General features: G+C 35.3%; 2 protein-coding genes across 13 annotated transcripts in view; both read left to right on the top strand.

The window, feature by feature from the left end:
- Positions 1-160: 160 nt before the first annotated feature.
- Positions 161-13,919, top strand: Sec63 (Secretory 63). The gene is made up of 12 exons (XM_053746496.2): positions 161-370; positions 629-960; positions 1,179-1,349; positions 1,774-1,980; positions 2,858-3,086; positions 4,642-4,935; positions 5,336-5,459; positions 5,609-5,844; positions 7,336-7,538; positions 9,703-9,868; positions 11,121-11,242; positions 13,759-13,919. The coding sequence occupies exons 1-12, from the start codon at positions 247-249 to the stop codon at positions 13,807-13,809; spliced, it is 2,259 nt and encodes a 752-aa protein (XP_053602471.1). The 5' UTR covers positions 161-246; the 3' UTR covers positions 13,810-13,919.
- Positions 13,920-14,336: 417 nt separating this feature from the next.
- Positions 14,337-19,983, top strand: part of Zasp52 (Z band alternatively spliced PDZ-motif protein 52) — a 33,543-nt gene continuing 27,896 nt past the window's right edge. For 3 of the 12 annotated variants that reach the window (XM_053746576.2, XM_053746575.2, XM_053746570.2), the window contains exon 1: positions 14,341-14,548. The gene's annotated coding sequence lies outside the window, so the exon portion shown is untranslated. Of the gene's footprint in view, positions 14,549-19,983 lie in introns of all 12 variants that reach the window. The other 9 variants (XM_053746568.2, XM_053746571.2, XM_053746574.2 and 6 more) reach the window with 6 other exon arrangements.

The raw sequence follows: 19,983 nt of genomic DNA, 5'->3' as shown, positions 1-19,983 counted from the left end.
CATACTATCTTAAATGATGAATGATGATGCCTATGTAGCATAGTCAAAGTTATACTATATATATATATAAATACTTGTTTTTTTTAAGTATACCATGGGATATTTACCATTCATTTAATTTCCGAACGAATAAATTGGTATGACAGCATACATCAATGAATGACACGTCTTCTCATTTACACACTCATGTGGATTTGGATTGATTGTAATGAATTTATAAAATTATTAAATGTATTAATTTAAAGGATGGGTGGCCAAAAATTTGAATATGATGAGAGCGGATCTACGTTTTTTTATTTTGTCCTCTCATTCCTGGCTTTAATATTAGTGCCAGCAACATTTTACTATTGGCCGCGGAAAAGGAAAGAAGGTAAGAAATATTCTTGTTTTTTTCTATACATACGTAAATCTTATTAATACAACAGTACCAATTGTGTAATTTTTGTCAACCTGCCTTTATTTTTATTTGTGTCAATTTTAGTTTTCGTTATTATACCGTTACAACCTACTACTTGCTGATGCAGCATGATAAGTTAGTCTTCCATGTCAACTTCGGAATTAAATTTAGCTTATAATAATCATAGAACATGATAAATTGTTACTATTGTAGAGATATGATTTGTTTCAGATCCTGCAAAGAAAGCAGAACTATGTCAATGTCCAAATTGTGTCAAGAAACAGTTAATCATAGAACAATCTCAACCTTATAAGGGTGTAAAGAACTTTTTCATTAAAGTAGCAATTGTGTCAGGATGGGTGCTCCTTGGATTCCTTGCGTACAAAGTGTCACAGTTTGATTATGAGATGTCCAACTTTGATCCTTATGACATTCTGGGGCTTCCTCCTGGTGCTTCTCAGGCCGAGATAAAGAAATCTTACAGGAAGCAATCTTTGATTCTTCACCCTGACAAGGAAACTGGTGATGAGAAAGCTTTCATGAAATTGACCAAGGCTTATCAGGTGGAGTATATTTGTAGCTATATCCAATCAATCAGAGATAGAACAGGCTTGATTTAATGTGTGACCAATGATACATTAACACAAGTAATAGTAAAACCATAGATATAGAAAACATTATTTATGAAAACACAAAGACGCAAAAAGACAAAATCAGAAGAAACACTGTTATTTTCTTGGGACTGAAAACTTCAAGGTTTTAATTGAATTTTTTTTATTAGGCTCTCACTGATGAAGAAGCGAGGAGGAACTGGGAGAAATATGGCAATCCTGATGGCCCAGGAGCTATGAGCTTTGGTATTGCCCTACCAAGCTGGATTGTAGAAAAAGAGAACAGTGTTTGGGTGCTGGGTCTTTATGCTTTAGTTTTTATGGTTGCACTACCCACAGCTGTAAGTAGTAATATTGTTTTAGTCTATTCTGATATTGTATAGTTTCTTGAGTCGTGAACATTTGAGACACAATAAACACTTGTTATTGGTGGCCAGCTACCAGTCAGTAGATAATCCTAGACATTGTGTCCAGTGAAATAACTATATTGTTACATTATTACCATTAAATTTGGCCAACTTCCTTACATATTATAAAACAAAGTCTTCTGCCACATCTGTCTGTCTGTCAGTTTGTCTGTTCACGATAAACACAAAAACGTCTGCATGGATTTTAATGTGGTTTTCACCAATAGGTAGTGTGATTCCTGAGGAAGGCTTAGGTGTATAATTTATTGTTTTTATCCGAGTGAAGCCAGGACGGGGCCGCTAGTGTATTTATAAGCATTTAATTTAATATACATTATAAATATGTTAATATTTTCAGGTGGGAACATGGTGGTATAGATCAATACGCTTTTCTGGAGAGCAAGTACTTCTGGACACAACACAAATGTACTTTTACTTTTGTCACAAAACTCCTTCAATGCCGCTAAAGAGGGCGCTTATGATACTTGCAGCTTCTTGCGAATTCGACAAAAGACATAACTCTGAAATTGTTGAGAGGGTCACAGACAATGAAGAAGTACCTTCGGTATGTAACACCTGTTATAGCAACATAGGTATATTCATGAGTTGAAAAAGTAAGGTCAAATGTTATTGAAAAAATATTTTGCAATATAAAAACAACATAGTATCACAAAAATTATTTATATACTATTTAATAATTAATACTTTTGAAGAACATCTAAATAATTTCATACATGGCGATAGGCTCTTCTTGTTTTATGGTTCCAAAGTAAAGAAGCCCTTATAGTAGTATATACAAGTACATCAGTACATGCCTGTGCAGGAACCCTAATTTACGCGTGGCTCCACTTGATCAGTTTTTGATTGAAGTAATGTGAATGATGAATGGCTTAATGTTCTTAATGCTAGCTGGACTGCTACACAGGGTTTAATCATAGGACAGATCAAGATGAAAAAGTATCTTTTTCAGATTGACTTGGGTTTTGGTTTTTTGTATATATCATAGAATATGGTTAATGTGTGGTTAGGGCCTGTATCATCTCTTGCAGATAAAAGTATGTGAATCTGAATCCTAACTAGTATTATTAGTGTGAAAGTAAGTTTGTTAGTTTGTTACCTCTTCACACTTTACCTACTCCACCAATCTTGAATTTTTGCTTACATATAGTTTGAAGTATGGAGAAGGACATAGGGTACTTTTTGTCCTGAAATTCCCACGGGAGCGAAGCCCCAGGGCGCAACTAGTAGTCTATATATAACATATTGAAGAGATAGCGTTAAAATTGTAATTCACAATTGCTGCATACTAACTGGCCAATTGCATCAGACAGATTTATTTGTCAGATTACAATATATTTTATCAGAAAGCGGTGAAACAGGCCGCCAGTATCCCGTAACAAAGGGTTTCTCGTAATAAACAATTTGTTTATATCGGATGTCAGCTGTTGCGCGAGCTGCCGAACCTGGGCGAGAAGAACAAGGAGCAGCCGCTGTGCCGGCCGTACAGCATCAAGGCGCGCGCGCTGCTGCACGCGCACTTGTCGCGGCTGCGGCTGCCCGAGCGCACGCTGGAGCCCGACCGCCGCTACGTGGTGTCCCGCTGCCCCGACCTCATCGTCGAGATGGTCAACTGCGTCAACCAGCTCATTGCACTCGCTTATGCCAGGAGAAGTTAGTCTTGTTTTCATTTATATTATGTAGGAAGCAACTTTATTTTATAACCGCGACTTTGTTCGCGTGGGAATTTTGAAAAAAATATATAGCCTATAGCAATTTTGGATAATGTACATTTCTGACGGTGAAAGAATTATTGAAATCTGTTTGGTAGTTTCGGAGATTACCCGCCTCAAACATACAAACTCACAAATGCTTATGTACCTCTTTATAATAATAGTATAGATATAGATGGCTCCCATAATTCCGCTGTTCAATAATTTTCTAATTTCCGCTGTTTAATAATATATGGTCTTTAATTTTTTTGGAGCTGACATTGAAATGGTATTTGTGTCTGTTTTCACGACATGTATAATACTATTAACTTATTAACCGCTTGGCATTTTATCACCTGTCGTGCCCCCAGCGCCCAGCTCAGTACAACAGAAAAAAATACCTACTACAAAGAGTGTTGTATGTAATTTACCTATTTAAATATCGATAAATAATATCGAAATTTGTTGCAGCGCGATTTTAATTAACAATCTGTGCTTAAACCCAGGGCCAATTTTTTTTTACTTTTGGTAGTAGAAAGAATTGAATGCAAAGCCATTGAATATTGTTAATGATTTATTAATTCTCAATATAAAAATTGTCGACATTTGACAACTTATTTGCTTATTTTCAAAATAATTTAATAAAACTATGTAGAATTAACTATGTATTGTAAAGAAATATTTATTAGTAATTAATTTATTTGTTGTTCTTTGAATAAGTCAATATTAAGAGAACTGCTTTGATGTACATATTTTTTACATGTTACTCTTTGAAGAATGTTCCGACACTAGTGTCGGATTTTTCCGACGCGGGCGTTTGGCACCTATGCAATTACAAGAGAATATTATCAGTTATTTCACCTAACTTCCTACTTAATTTTATGGCTTTTTAATACGAGCCAAAAGTGTACGACATTACAAATGATTGCTTTATGTAATATATCTTCATATATTAACAAGTTTAAGACAATATAAAACATGACGAGTCGGAAAAGCCACTAAAAACAAACACAGCTATTTTGTCGGATATATACGACCTAGGCGAAATGGACACGATAACATTAGTCGGATTAATCCGACTCTGGCGGTGAAAGGGTTAATATATAAGTGTCTCACTCAACACAAATACAATAAAAATACGTATGAATTGAAATATGCAGCAGGTGCATTGTCTAAATAAACATACACACACTATGCTGTATGCTGGGACTGAGACATCATTAAAATAAATTATAAAAAAATATATAAACGTCATCTGCAATTATAGCCGCAATTAGGAGATGTATTTATTATACAACTACATTTTTATTCAAGTGGGTTTTAAGTTTTAAGAAACAATTTATTAACTGTGCCGCGCGTACGCTCTTAAGAAGCAAATCAAATTTTCATTAATTAGAATCAAATTGTTGGCCCAATTGGTCAATTCATTAAGATGGCTCGTTGGATTTATGGCAATAGTATTTTTAATTAGGTACATATTTTTCACATCTATTTTAATTTCCCTATTTTTGTTACAGTACCTCGTCTGCCTACTATCGAAACCATTGAAAACTGTATGAAACTATCGCCAATGATAGTCCAAGGGCTGTGGGAGTACAAATCACCTCTACTACAACTCCCCTACATCACTGAAGATCATCTCAAATACTTCACAAATCGCAAGAAACACATAAAATCCTTATTACAACTAGCACAGTTACCTGGCGAGGAGAGGAGACAAGTATTGAGGTTCCTAAACGATAAACAATATGAAGACGTGATGAAAGTTTTAGGGAATATGCCTTACATTCATTTCCAAGTCAATACCGAAGGTATGTACTTTACTTTAGGTTCTTTTGTTACTCTATGTGGAAGTGTGATAATACTGCTTTTTGCATGTATTTGTTCTGTATTTTTGTAATTTTATTATTTACTAGATGTTGCCCGGGTCTTCGCTCCCGCGAGAAATTTGTGATAAAATATAGCCTTTTAGTACCTTTTTTAATAGTGAAAGAATTTTTTGGTTATTAACTATTCCAAATTTTAGGAATCGTAACAGATAGACTTTCGCATTTATAATATTAGTATATGTATATATTTTAAGAGTATATAAGCTTGAAATCCATAAAAGTCTGTTAGATTTATCTGTTTCAGTCCTACGTAGATTTCTTGATAGAATAAAGTGTCATATAAAGTTTGAAAATGTAATATAAAAGTGTATATTGTTCCCAGTTATTGACGACGAAAACTCAACAGTAGTGACAGCGGGCGCAATCGTCACTGTTACGGTGTTCCTGAGAAGAACCAATATGAAGGAGCTGTTTGGCGATACTACAATCAAAGAAAAACAAATCAAGTAAGAACACACATAGTTTTCAGTACCATTAAAAAAAAACAAACATTACAATTTCAAAAAATCGAATATGCCTACATTATCATACATTTATATGCATACATTTATCAAATTGTACAAAGAAAAATTCTTCACAATATCCTATATCGCAGAGAAAACGAAGAAGGCGCCGGCGAGAACGGGGAGAAGAATGACAACGACAAGAAGGAGGTGTTTAAGAGACCCGTGTGGATGAAACAGAGCAAAAAGCCGGCTTCGAAGAAAAGTAAAAAGCCGGCGCCGGTGAAGCAGCAACCCAAACCAGCGCCCCCCGCCACCCCGCCGCCGCCCGTCAGCGACAATAAGGAAAATAAAAGAACTAAGGAGCCAAAGAAGAAGGATGATGAAGGTAACTATTGCCGTAACCTGCATAATTTTAATTTTACGCAAAATAAGTTTATATACTTATCATCATAATCAGCCATATAATTTGGGGACGGTAAAAAGAAATCAAATTATGATAGGGTCGTCATGTAAGGTAAGGTTCGAGATGATGGTTCGCGTTAAGACTCCTTTATGTGTCTTCTATATTTTGTGCTAATTTATGCTACCTGTTACTGGGCGTTGTAGAATGATAAAGCAGAAAAATATAGTATTCATATATGTGAGTCAATCTGATTGGATGCATTATAACATAAATTATATTTTATAGTGAAAACTTATCGGCATCGAGATTTTTTAGAGATTTTTATGTTTTTCTTATGGTGTGCTGATTTCGAGTTGATTAAAACCTACATTCATAGTTTGTTGAAAAGGTATTATCAACATAAACTGAAGTTTGTAAATAGTATTTAAAGTTAGCTAGGTTAGGATAACCATCTTGAGATGAATATCAAAGTATGTACAAAGTCTCATTGTTTGTTAATCGCGAGATATTGCGCCGCATCCAAACACACATTGAAATTCCTAAAATGACTCAGATTTCCTTTTAAATTAGATGTTTGCATTCCTGTGTAATTTTTTGCCCTTGTAGCCGAGGGGTCTAATTTTTTGCTATCAAATATAAATCAATAACATGGGCGCACATAACAAGATTATGAGTCATCTTTGCAAGAATTTTAATTTTTTGTTCACTTTTGGAATGTACATGGCCATTTGTAGGGCTTGTACATCATGTACATTTACGGCTGAATTGTTTTATAATTTATGTAAATTGTGTTGCTAGAGTTCATTTCACAAATATAATACTAAATATTCAAGTAAAATGTCGATGAACCTTCCACACTTTTTTTTTGTAAAATACACTTTTTCATTATCTTACAGACAGTAACTCAGTATAACTATATAAGCATTATAAGCGACGATATAAACGTTGACCATACCACGTATTGCTATTAAATATCGTATGAACTTATCCGGAATTGTTCAGAGGCAAGAATATAAATTATGTAATCACAAATTCCGTAGCTAACGCGAGAGTTTTTATCGGCGAGTACAATAACTTCATTACGTTGAAACTTAAATAAGGTATATGTAACTATAAAAAAATATTCAATTAGTTTGATGGTATTTTATAAATCGTTATACGCGTCCTTTCATTGCATTGTATTCCGTCGGTTCTATTGGAAAAATTGAGTTTTTATTTGATTAGTAAGTTCAACGGCTCTGTCCATTTCTGCCATCCTAAGGTGGACTTTAGGTTAGTTTTAGTTCGCCGTTTGCCTTTTATTTATTGTATTTGATTTTTCTGTACTTTTCTTTGGTGCAATAAAGAATTATAATGTACCGTTTAGTGCAAAATAAAATATTTCAAAGCTGTATACCTATGTATATATGATGTCTGTCTGTCTTATATTAATAATTAAAGAACCTAGTCAATTAAAAAATACAAATTCCCTAGGCGAGGAATCCGACGACGGTAGTTCAGACGAGTCTGGGTCGCGGAGCTCGGGGTCGGAGGACGAGTCGCGGGACAAGTCCACCGCAGGCGAGGACGACGACGACGACCAGTGGGACAAGTTCCAGAAGAGGCTTCAGAAGAGGGAGCGGCTCGAAGGTCGCTCGAAGAGTTCTCATCCCGTGCACTGCCCGTATTTCCCGCAGGTTTGTCGATTTTATAAGCCTAGGTGATAAATTAGCTGATGACGGTACGGATATGTTCAGAGACAAGTTACAATTTCCATAAGAGGGTGCGGCTCGAAGGTCGATTGAAATGTTACACAGTTTGCACACGTATTTCTCGCAGCATTTTTCTAATGCAGGTCAGGGGAACGACGACGATCAAATAAATAAGTACCAGAAGAGGCTGCAGCGGAGCTCTAACTCGGGCTGCCATGCCGTTCTCTGCCCAAACTTCCCTCATATGTTTGATAGCATTTGGTTCTAAGTGGCAAAACTCGCCACGCGCGCATTCACCGCTCATGTCAATTTAGTTAACAGTGCGCTACAGGCTTACTGTCAACACCAAGAAAAATATAAATCTAATTCAATTAGATAATTCCTATACATAATAATATACTACTCTATGCAGAAGCAGTTTCAATTGAATTTCCATTGAATTAGATAATTATGAGGTCTCTATTCATGAAGCAGGCTGCAATAAGTTTTTCCTGCATTCAATTTATAGCCACTTATTGACCGCACATCTTTGAATAAAAATGAGAAATACGATGTTTATTGAAATAAGTTTAACATTAATGATTGAGGTAAAAAATTATATTATTAAACCTTATCTCTTTACAGCTTTTGATAAATATAAAAAAAAGCTTTTGTGTTATACATGACCGGATTTCCAAATATATTCAGTTTCTTTGTTAATATTTATTTTGGAGCTACGGCAAATACATTACATATCTCTAAGTAAATGAATACTTTGAAGATAAACATCTTTTTTAGCTACTGAATTTCGTCAGACTGTCAATATTATTTTAGGAATTTTATTACATGAATTTCTTCATGAATACAGAGCGTTAAGGCGTCTGGAAAAGTGCAATTTATAAATTTGACAAGCACGAAACAGATTGCATCTGACGTAAATAATAGTGGCCTTCATTAGATATTGTTACAAAAATAGTATAAGAAGTTGAATGTCGCATAAAATTTCGTCAATACGTGATTATCGAACCCACGCTACGTAGAAAAAATATGTATAAAGTTTTTATAAGAGTTATGAGCTCATCTGTGACGGTGTCCATTTCGTTCGTTATCTAATAGCGTCACTGTCGTCATTAGTGACGTCACAGTCACATTCGACGAGCGACGACGTCAAACGTCCCTGAATAAGTATTCATGTGATATTTTGGCCCAATTGATAATTTTATTTTCATTAGCATTGGCATTGACACTTATAAGAGGTATTCGGTAGCATCAGCGTAATTTCAACGAACGAGGTGACCAATCTAATTTGTAATTCACCAGCGCCCAAATCTCATTTATAATTGCCGCCTGACGAAATTCAAGTAAGGTGTTTGGTGTTTGATTTAGTGAATATGACAGCCGGTGCAATATTTACTTAATAAGAACAGAAAACCTGTACCTATAACTGTAATGTAACTTGAAAATGTTTCTATTTCGATTTGGCAATTGTTCTAGAGGCTCAGGCTCCAGTGTGAGTCACATCGGTTGTGTCAATTAGCAGCTATTACTTCTATTCTTACAAACAACGTGTTACATGGTGTATGTAATTTTGAATGTCAGTATCATACATCTAACGTCACCTCCAAGGTTAATAGCTTTGAGATAATGTATTTGAATTCCTTTGGAAACGATGTTTACTTCAAAACTGTACTCGTTATGAAAATGTATTATTTTAATTATACATATATGTGCTGATGTAATAAACCAAGTTATTTTGTTTATATAAATCCCCAAATTTCTGGACATTTTATAAGTCTGGAACTAACCTATATCGTGAGAAAACTTGCATACTGCGGTAGGCAGTTTGTTGGCTCACTAACTAGCGTAACGACTGCTTGTCATTTAAAGTCGGTAAGTTGGGATTATTGTAGTTGTAAGTCATGTCAGATGCCTTTAGATGGCTTGCATGAAATATAATGCTAGTGTTTAGGAACTCGATAAGAGAAGAGAGGCTAACATACAGTCCAACTAATTGTGTGTAAAATTTCAGCTCTGGTAAAATGTAGGGGAATTTTACCAAAGCTGAAATTTTAGTGACATTATAGCGCATTTTTGACAGATTCTTTCGCTAATTTTTAAATACATAAGGCATTTTTTTCATCGCCAGTTGTACAGCTTGATGAATTTGTAGGAGAAGCAAGAGTTCTGGTGGTGCTATATTTGCGACCGCAAGTCGCACACGCTGCTGACGGCGCCTGCGCACTGCACGGCGCTGGTGGACACCCACGAGCTGCAGCTGCGCTTCACGGCGCCGCGCTGGCCGGGGCTTTTCACCCTGGCCTGCTGTCTACGGTCTGGTGAGTCAACTATACACATACACCAGGAATTAGAGCTAAAAATTGTGCAGTGGATAAATAAATACTGCCTTGTTGAATCCTTCGCTTCTTCTATTCGCAGATATCGCTATGAATAAAATAATACAGTAAATTTTTAGATACAATTGCAAATAGGTACGCCAACAGTCTCACTTCACAATGGTCTATACAGGGTAATTTAACATAATCGCACATCTATGGATATCTATAAATATATATCTATGTATTTATAATCGATGAACATTTTTTGTTTTAAACCTAGTTTTTAAAGTTACTATAACATTTTTTTGTATGAATATATCATATCGGTACTCACTTATCTCCCAATCGTTTTGGATAAGTGAGTACATATAATTAGTGGCATGTTGTTTGAACTATTTCGTGCGAGAGTCGTCTTGGGATTGTACAGAAATGTCTAAAAAGAAATGTCGATATATATATCGATAAAATAGAAATAGGTCAAGTGTGACTCGAAGTTGTTTAGTATAAATTAAACTCCTATCTTCAAACGTCTAGTAGTAAAGTCTTCAAACGTCTAGTAGTAGTGTGGTAGCTAGCATCCTATGCTATATCACTCTTGACCGACTGGTTTATTCTACTCCTATTTCTGTCCGTATACGATAGCTGTAATTCATACTATCGATTGAAATTTCATGGCCAATAAACATTTTACGGCATCGTTATTGCTTCCTGTTTAATTCGCATATTTTTTAGAAATTATTACTATGATGGCCTTGGCACATACCATAAAATATTTAAACAATACAAATTTATCCTAAAAAAGATTGAAATAATTTGAAATGGTAGCTGATCTGTTGTTTTCTTCTTCCTTCCAATTTCTTTTGTTTTATTTTTTATTAGAGATACAGATAACGGACCATCTCAATTAAGTTCTTAATTTAGCTAAGAAGCATGTATGACATGTATGACAAACGGTTTGAGGTTCTTTTTATAGCGTAGTTGGCATTTTGAAAGGAAGTTTCAAAATTTCATCCCTATAAGGGAGAAATGCGAAATTCCTTGTATATATATATTATTTCCTTCCAGAGATGGGTTTATGCCCGGGCATAAACAAAGTTTTCTTAAGTCCGGCCATAAACCATCTCTGTTGCTTTCTTATTTACGTCTGTGTCATTATACGTATTATTTTTTAGAAGTAGTATTAGTAGTAGTTAGTAGTTTTTGTAAGAACATATTTGTATTTTTTAAATGTTTATATTATGTTTATATGTAGATTCGTACATCGGCATGGACCAGCAGCAGGACATGAAGCTGGACGTGAAGGAGGCGGCCGCCGTACCCGCCGAGCATCCGCAGTGGGACCTTAGCGACTCTGACGAGGAGAATAACGATCAGGTCTGATTGTTGCCACTACTTTTAGGGTGCCACACTCAAAAATTTAATGCTCCTCACTATCGCGGAAAACTTCGCCGATCTTTGACGGATTCGGCATACATTGCTGGTTTTTCAATGCGGTAAATAAACACACTCATACAAACTACGCAATGTTCATGCAATCGCGTCGGCGTTCGACGATAGAGTGGAGCCAGCATAAAACTGAATGAACCCTTGTAGGATTTTCTTGTTAAAAAAATTAAAATTATTTTTATTCATTTCCACAGCTTTATCTTGACAGCATTATAGTTGTGGAGATTTGGTGCAATAAGTGTAAAAGTACCTAAAAAACAGATCGCTGGATGTCCCCCTGGTATAATACATTGAGGGTATTACAAGTTCAAAAGTACCTTGAAGCCCGTTTAAAATTTTTCACAAGCTTTTATTTAGTTTCATTTGTCCCGTCGCTTCACTTTCTACATAATGCATTAATATGATAACCTCGACCAGCACGCTTACCACCGAAACCCAAAAAGAAAGAAATCCAATTGAATTAAGTTACCAGGATCGACTCCCAACGAGGGAACTCTTCAAATGTTTGTTTTCTCACTGATATGCGTTTAAATGAGTCGGTTCCTGCTCTGAGGACGGCTCATCGTCAATGAGTCATATAATTTTTGATGTTTTTTGGAACATATTAGCACAACCTTTTAAGGATTGATAACTTCGCGTGTCAATTTTCTGTTTTTCAATTTTAAAAAAAATATGAAATGACATGATGATGAGCATCCTAATTTCCTAATCGTCACTAATGTGAAAATAGCTTTGTTTATTTGTTACTATCTTCAGGCTTTGTCTATACTCATCAAATTTTCTTGAAAATTCACATACATTTATCCCATAAAAAAGTTTCTGTATGAAATTTACACGGAGGAAGTCGCAGGCAAAAAGTTAATTTAACATATAACATTTCCTCCCAAACACAGTATATACACATTGTTTTTCATATGCAAAACATTAATATTGTCCGTGTTTCAATAAATATTCATTTAAAATTATAGCCCTACAAATAAAACATTTTCTAAAGTTAATCCTTTATAGATTTCCAAACGCCATTTTGTATTATTTGATTTACTAATTATAGGACGTTCTAGAATGCTTAATCGATTATGAAAATCGTAGGTCAACGTCCGATCTCTGAGACCAAGGTTCCGTAACGAAGCCTCTGCCAAGTCTCCACTTATTTTAACACTTGTAAACAAACATAACGCTTAGAGTTTACTACGAAATATTCTTCAATGGTTTTATAATAGTACATTGACTTATTCTTTTTAAACCTATGGCGTTGTTAACCCAATTTAAAACACTATTGGTAATTAAAATATTTGCTGATGTATTGTGATGTGAAGTATATAATCGGAGTACGGAACCCTACCCAATTCTTGACCGTTTATTTTATATCATAAAGATTTAATTACGGTACTCCGTAATTAAATAATAAGACAGTAAGTATACTGTCTTATTAATTTCAAGGTCTATTTTGATAAAGTAAAACGAATTGGAAAAACAATATTAACGAAGTTTTACTTACCAGTAAGTCTTTCGGGAAGCGGTGGTGGCCCAGTGGATAATACCATCCGCCTGTGATCGAAAGGTCTCGGGTTCGAATCCTACACGTGACACATGAGTTTTTTTATACCAGTCTCTGTATGTTGTTTTGTACTCCAACTCATGTATAGTAGCATTTCATAGCCACTTGCTTCCGGTGAAGAAAAACATCATGAGGAAGCCTGCACATTGGTGAACAGTTCAGTTCACTAGTCAGTAAAAGTCATGTCAGATGCCTTTAGGCGACTTGAATAAAATCTGAGACCAGTGAATAACACATTCGATGAGAAATGGGATGTGCGTTAGCGAGTCCAGTCAGTCAGAATGTTATGCGGGCATCTTATTAAATCGATTTGTTGTTTCAATTTGTGCAATTAGTTGGCAAGAAGTGCTGCCGCCAGATCGTAATCGACATCTATTTATCAGCCGTCGAAGTCAGATTAAAAAGTGGTCTCTGATTCAGTTTGCTGAACTGTTTGTTAATGTAGATTTCTGTCCAGACGATAAACCTTGCGAAACGTATGTAAAGCAGCGTCGTGCTGGCTTGCGCCAATACTAGATTAGCCTATAAACTAGGAGGTTGCCGCCAGGGTTACTTCCAAAATAGTGTACTAGTAATTTATACGAGTACGACCTTTGTTAACCATTATTTTATAAGCATGATCATTAAGCTATTGAAATTATTTTGCACACTTCATTACACTCAAAAATTCATACAGGTTGTTATAAAAGACTCAAACATCTATCAACATGAAACTGACGTTTCTAAATAATAAATAAAAACTATGTTTGTCTGATTATCAGTTGTCTATATTTATTGATCAGGTTTTTCTTACATCCTACTGTATATAGACCCGATACAAGTTAATTACTTTTTAGTTAATAATTGCATCAATGGAGTTGTAAGTATGTAATTTTTTTTGTTGCAGGGTGGCAATGAAAGTGAATTCACGACAGACGACGAGGTCGAGGAGGAGTAGCCGAAGATACCTAAGTTATTTTTTTATAGTTTATCATGTCATGTGGTGTATTGTATGAAGTATTTTTGTTGTATATCAGAGAGAGAATGAATATAATATTTTATATTCCATTTTATGCTGTTGTTATTTTCAAGTCTATAGTTGTCAGGAAGATCCTCAAATGGGCTATGTTTATGTGAAAGTCTATGGATGGGCCCTATACCTATGCCCAACAGACGTCATATTGACGCCGTATCGTGGCCAACTGGCACATTTTAACTTGTTACCTGTGCCATTTTAAATGCTGTCCACAACTTGAAATTTTGAACTGTTATTCGACACGACCAAGTGACGACAAATATCGAGTCCATCAGATTACCTATATGTTATGGTTATGCAGGCGATATCGCCTTCGCCTCGGATTACTGAACTGCTTGCAGTATGTCAGCCTGCACAAAGGGTTGTCGGTGCTGGTCCGGGGCGGTGTGGGGTCGGCGGCGGCGGGTGGGTGAGGGAAGGGGGGCGGGGAGGTCCGGGGGCGGCGGCCGGGGCGGCCGCGGAGCGCGAAGCACTCGCGCGCCGCCGCTCGCCGCAAGTCCACGATCGAACGACCGCCGCCCGCGCCCGGTGTCGCATTACCGCTCTAAAAATACCTCGCGAGCGCGATCGCCTATTTAGAAACGGACTGCGCCGTGTTTTGAACCAGTGATTGACAGTGCCAAGTGAAGATACCACCCGAACCCCCCACATATCCTCCGAAGTGAGTATCCCCAGGACTAATAGTCCGCCAATATTATATTACCGCATCGCGGTTTTAAAATAAACAGCTGTTCTTGGAATCGACAGCGCTATGGTTACGCGCTAATTTAGGACCGTGCTTACTGTTCGGTTTTAAGAAATATGATATTACTTGCAAAAAAATGTTCTTAGATTTCATAGAATATAATAATGAGTACCCCACGTTAGATTTTCTAAGAAAAAAAGTTTGAATGTAAACATTGTCTTATTAGATTCTAATAAGAATATTAAAAATACTGTAAGGTAATTAAATATTTTGATAGGTCACACTTTTTGTAGTGTTTCGTAGCTACTTAAAAATATAGAATAAAAAAGCCATGGATACTAGACACTAAATAACGTCATCGTTGTATGCGACTAACCGCAAGGGTAAATAAACAACATTGAAATAAAATTTATTTGATAAAATGTGCAGTAACATGTTGAAATAATGAATGAATCGAGAAGGTCTACATTCTGGTCTGGTCAAGCTAGATGGTGTTGGAACCTGGTCAATTGCATAAGCGCCAAGAGTTGGGTTGTCGCGTCGTGGGCTGATTCGGTTACGATGTTTTGTAAAATTCAGTAGTTGGCAACAACAGCCGTGTCTAATTGGCAATTACACAGGAGACGAGGAAAACGCGACCATCGGGCTCTCGGGATATCGTGATGGCGCCGGACCTTGAATACTATTCTGCATTTATGCCTTATCAATGGAGCGATCGTCTGCGGAGTAATTAACAAAAGCCTAGACACGATTAATGATGATGTTTTTTGCGATGATAAAAATTGCGTGATAATTTGTTCTGGCGAAAAGTTTAGATTTTGTTCAAGTAGAATACGGAGCAAGACCAACAAAACGAATAGGTGGCATGGCAACCATTATCCGATTATTTACAGCGCTATTTAATGTTATCGCTGCAATTTTGAGACGCTAAAATCAAAGTCAGTAGATTGTATACTTACCACACTTGATAAATATACCTTATACGATAGGGTGCACATAATTTTACACATCTACTATAGATATTAATTTCTATTGTTGAATTTAATTTACACATTCCGGATATTCTTACATGTATTATGTAAAAGAAGTTATCATAATGGGCCATTGAGAAGTAAACAATAAACAAAGTGATTATATACTCTCTGGTATACAAATAGGTAGTCAATTTATTGCGAGACTTGCCAGATCCACACTATGGACATTTCTGAGGCCACAAACGAAATTGCAATAACAACAAAAAAATTTGAGAGTGTTCATCAAATAAAAAATATAGTAACAATAGTTTATTGCAATAAACTATTACTTTTTTATTTGCAGCATGCTGCTTATAAAGTGCAACGGCAATAGTACGAAGATTCTCGAAAGGAGTTTAATCAGATCCGGGATTAAACTACTTATTTTACATCTTTCTTCGTTTATATTAGCGCTACGTATGTTTAGCTTACCTTTAGCAGTTGTAGTAATCGTGGTATCGTAACTTTTTGAAAAAAACTAGTAAGGTAATTGTGAATTCTGAAACAGCAAATCAAAATTTCGAGACAATCCCGGTTTCACGGCCATCTGGTAACCCTAAACTACGCGAGTAACATGCGGAAACCATACAACCGTTGAAATATTAATCCTAAAGTTTTAGGATCGTAGTTTCAACCTTGGCTGGTTATTCCTGTAATCTGTAGCGTTTTATCGTGCACCTGGCTCTGAAATATACAAATATTTTTCTGCTTACCTGCGGGAGAACATGGCAAATATAGATATGCAATGCTCATTTTTATTGTACGTTAGGTACTTAACCTACTTAGTTATCGAACCGCCTTTTTCTAAATACCTAGTTATCGTTTACGATTCCCGGCTAATACGAGCGCCTGCAGCCATTCTTATAAGACGTACAATAGTTTCGCCGTCCTCATGCCAATTAGGTTTACTTTAATAAATTCAATAAAATCTACTACTTTTTTTATTACTTTTTATCATATTATATCATATCATATGAAATAAGGACCAAATAATGAAGAGAGCAAGATTGATATCATACACGAATGTCAAAACGATGGCTGAGGATATAGTGATGGAAATAACTCCACCAACAAGAATTATGTCTTTAAATGTTGTCTGTCTCACTATGTACCTATTTATTGAAGTAGTATAGGTGCCTTATTTTGTACCAAGATATAAAATTAAAAAGAGCACTTATCAAACCTTTCATGTATCTCTGTGTATCTTTACCTAATGAATTACATGCCTTCTTGCCTACCCTTTGTACCTAATTGGTTAAAATATTGTATCCTTTCGCAAATTACAAATTTGCTGAAAATTTTCAATGAATACCCAACCAATTAACCCAGTTACATTTAAATATGTACACCTCATTAGAATTTAAACGAAATTCAATAAATCTCTAAGACACGAGTCTTTTAAATATAATGCAAGAACAAAGTTAATGGATAGCTGAGGCATTTCCCTGCATTCCGCGCGTTATCGGGGTTATGGGCGTAGACAGAAATTTTCCATGGTAGGTAGTGGGTTCGAATATGGCTTGTGGCTACGATTGGTGATACCCGCGCGCGTCGGCCACGGGCGAACGATGAATCGAACGGAGGACTGATAGTGGGCCGGTTAGACGAGTCTCGGAGTGCAATGGCCCAAACTGAAGGGAATTTTAAAACGTTCATACTTGCAAGCCCTTTGATTTTATAATGCAAACCAGTAAACCGGGTCCAGTATTAATTTTACAATCAAACTGTGACCGGAGAACTCAATTATAAATTTCGAATCAGGAGAATCAGGGCTAGCCTTTCAGAGACCTATCAATTCTGTTGAGTTATTAAAAAGCGCTAATGCCCTTTAATATAGTCTTATTTATTGACAAATAGAAATTGACAAAATGGAACTAGTATCTAACAATAATATTCAAATATATGTAGTTGCTTTCTTGTTTGAATAAACCTCACAAAATATACCTACCTAACCTACTTGCACTTGAATTTATACGCTAGGCTGTCGGTTCATCAGACAAAGAAGGTTCAACAAGGAAAAAGGATATGCAAATAAGCCTTTGGTTGTTTTTATGAACATAAGAAATTAAATAACAAACCAATGAACTACGCAGCAGGTAACTATACAGTGCGGTAAACATCGGCATAAACAAAAGTATTTTAAAAAGTAACATAATATTTATTAATGCAATTCCTACTTAATTGAAAGCAATGTGCTATCACACATTGTTCTACATTTAAACCGAAAAGATAACAGTGACGACTTTATTGCTTCTTAATGTTTACAAATCTAATTCTAAACCAAATAATTTGTTAGTCGCGGACCGCTGTTACGATTACAATAAGCGTCGATAATCGTACTGGGATAATTTAAACTTGTGTATTATATATGAGTACCTACCTACCTATTTTATGTATTCACATTAACAGCTGCAAATTTTCCTGAAGGACTATCTGTATGTTATGTGAAATGAAATCATCGGTATGTTTGGAATAAACGTTTAAGTATTTGATGTAAATACGTTTGTTATTAGTGGAAATCGCATGACACATTATTCTTTGGTATTATATTTATTGTATTTTCCTATTTAACAATCTCGAGGAAAGTGAGATATTGATGGATATTGCTCATTTTACCATCTGGCACTTAATACTTTCGCTAATAGTCAAAGACAAGCAATAAAATTTTAAAGTACGTAATAACAATGTAGCTACAAGATTTCTTCATTTTTGACGTGTAAAGATACAGCGAAAACATGTATCATCTGCCCACAAATGATTTTATTCTTCTACACATTTATTATTTTAAGACCTACTTACTTTAAGTAAGTGGGTAGATCACAAATTTTAATATCACTATTCGAAGATCCTTATATTATTAAAAACGCCAGTGAATTACTGGTTCAATAATATGAAATAAAATTTTTGGACTCGTCCAAACGCCTTCGTACCTATTAATGATCCAGCAGCATTGTTACAGTCTAGGAATTATCATAATGATGTCAAATCTGTTTCTTAAATAATAAGTACCTACTATTTTATCTAGTTAATTCATATTTTTTTTAATTTTCTGATCTTGTCATCTACCTACCCTTCTGTATGACACAGAGCTTACTAGAAATCCTAATGAACAAATATCGACTACAATAGTACCTAGGTACCTTCAGTAAATTACTATGATAATAAAAATGCAGAAGAGCGGTAATTTACATCGTTTTGCATAGATATTAATGTAGATAGGACAACAAAACTGCATAGGTACATCGAGTTTACATAGAATTATGTTGCTTAATGAGTAGTTTAAGTTGTACTGGAAAAATCCAATTAATTTAACATTTAGTATTTAAGTATAACAATATATAAATATTAGATGAGAGGAAGTATGTGACTACTATGTAAGTATTATACAAAAGGACTAAGTATTGCACTGTACAATATTTAACATAGAACGAGATATAACATACTTTAGCTTATAGTATGCTTACGTTTTTTTATGAATAACAGGGTTAAAGTCTTAAGTGTACCTATACAAAGAACAGCATGGATATTTGAGGTTTTCGTCCTACCTATAACCTATCTCTTCACACATTTACATTTTCAGAATATTTCATCAATATTGTTAAGACTCGAGCATCTAGAAATAAATTAGCAAGGAAATCTTACATGTTAGTGCTAAAGATTTGATTTGACGTTAGCCATATGACGATGAGTCAGAAGGGCATCCGTCTGGTGACCGTCGCGATGTGACAAAATGGGAATGAATTACTCATTCATGATTTATAAAAAATTATTAATTATTAATAATTAATATGTAATTCATAGATTTATTGAAAAATATTTATTCAGTAATTTTTCCGTTCTACTGATTCATAACATCCCGTGGGTATGTAAGATTATAGCTCCTATCCCATGGGCCTACTTTATTACAATAAATAGTAACTAAGTACTAATAGAGGAATATACTTATGTATTTATAGTTTCTATAATTAGGTTAGTACCTAATGTATGTAATGTATTAGTACACATCTTATGCATGTGCACATTAATCTTATTGAAGGCGCACAGGTATTACAAGCTTTAATTGTCCTACAGAGTTGAAATTTTCAACGTAGTGTCGGTTTCCATTACAGTGCCTTATTATGATAAGCATGATTTGACGCTGTATTCTGGATTGGGGCCAAGGAGGGAGGAGTGTCTTCTACAGTTTACTGCATGGACAAGGGTGAATTGCACGAGCGTTTAAATGCGGCGTGTAGCGTTTCATTAGAGTCCGACAATTTTTTTGAATAAAGAATATTTATTTTTTAATTAAGCATTTATAAAATTAATATTGTAGCAGTACTTTACTTATTTGTAAAATCTGTTATTAATCTGTTATTAAACACTAATGACAGCTCGCGGCGGAGTTCAAAACGGAAA

Source organism: Plodia interpunctella, chromosome 6 (genome assembly GCF_027563975.2).
Source record: "Plodia interpunctella isolate USDA-ARS_2022_Savannah chromosome 6, ilPloInte3.2, whole genome shotgun sequence".
Taxonomy (NCBI): domain Eukaryota; kingdom Metazoa; phylum Arthropoda; class Insecta; order Lepidoptera; family Pyralidae; genus Plodia; species Plodia interpunctella.
The sequence above is the reverse complement of the archived record's forward strand: the minus strand, read 5'-3'. Positions and strand labels throughout refer to the sequence as shown.

Excerpts from the sequence above, each read along its gene's own strand:
- Sec63 (XM_053746496.2), top strand. The coding sequence starts at position 247 with ATGGGTGGCCAAAAATTTGAATATGATGAGAGCGGATCTACGTTTTTT. Across the intron at positions 371-628 it reads GCCGCGGAAAAGGAAAGAAG|ATCCTGCAAAGAAAGCAGAA; the intron begins GTAAGAAATATT and ends GATTTGTTTCAG. Across the intron at positions 3,087-4,641 it reads ACTCGCTTATGCCAGGAGAA|TACCTCGTCTGCCTACTATC; the intron begins GTTAGTCTTGTT and ends TTTTTGTTACAG.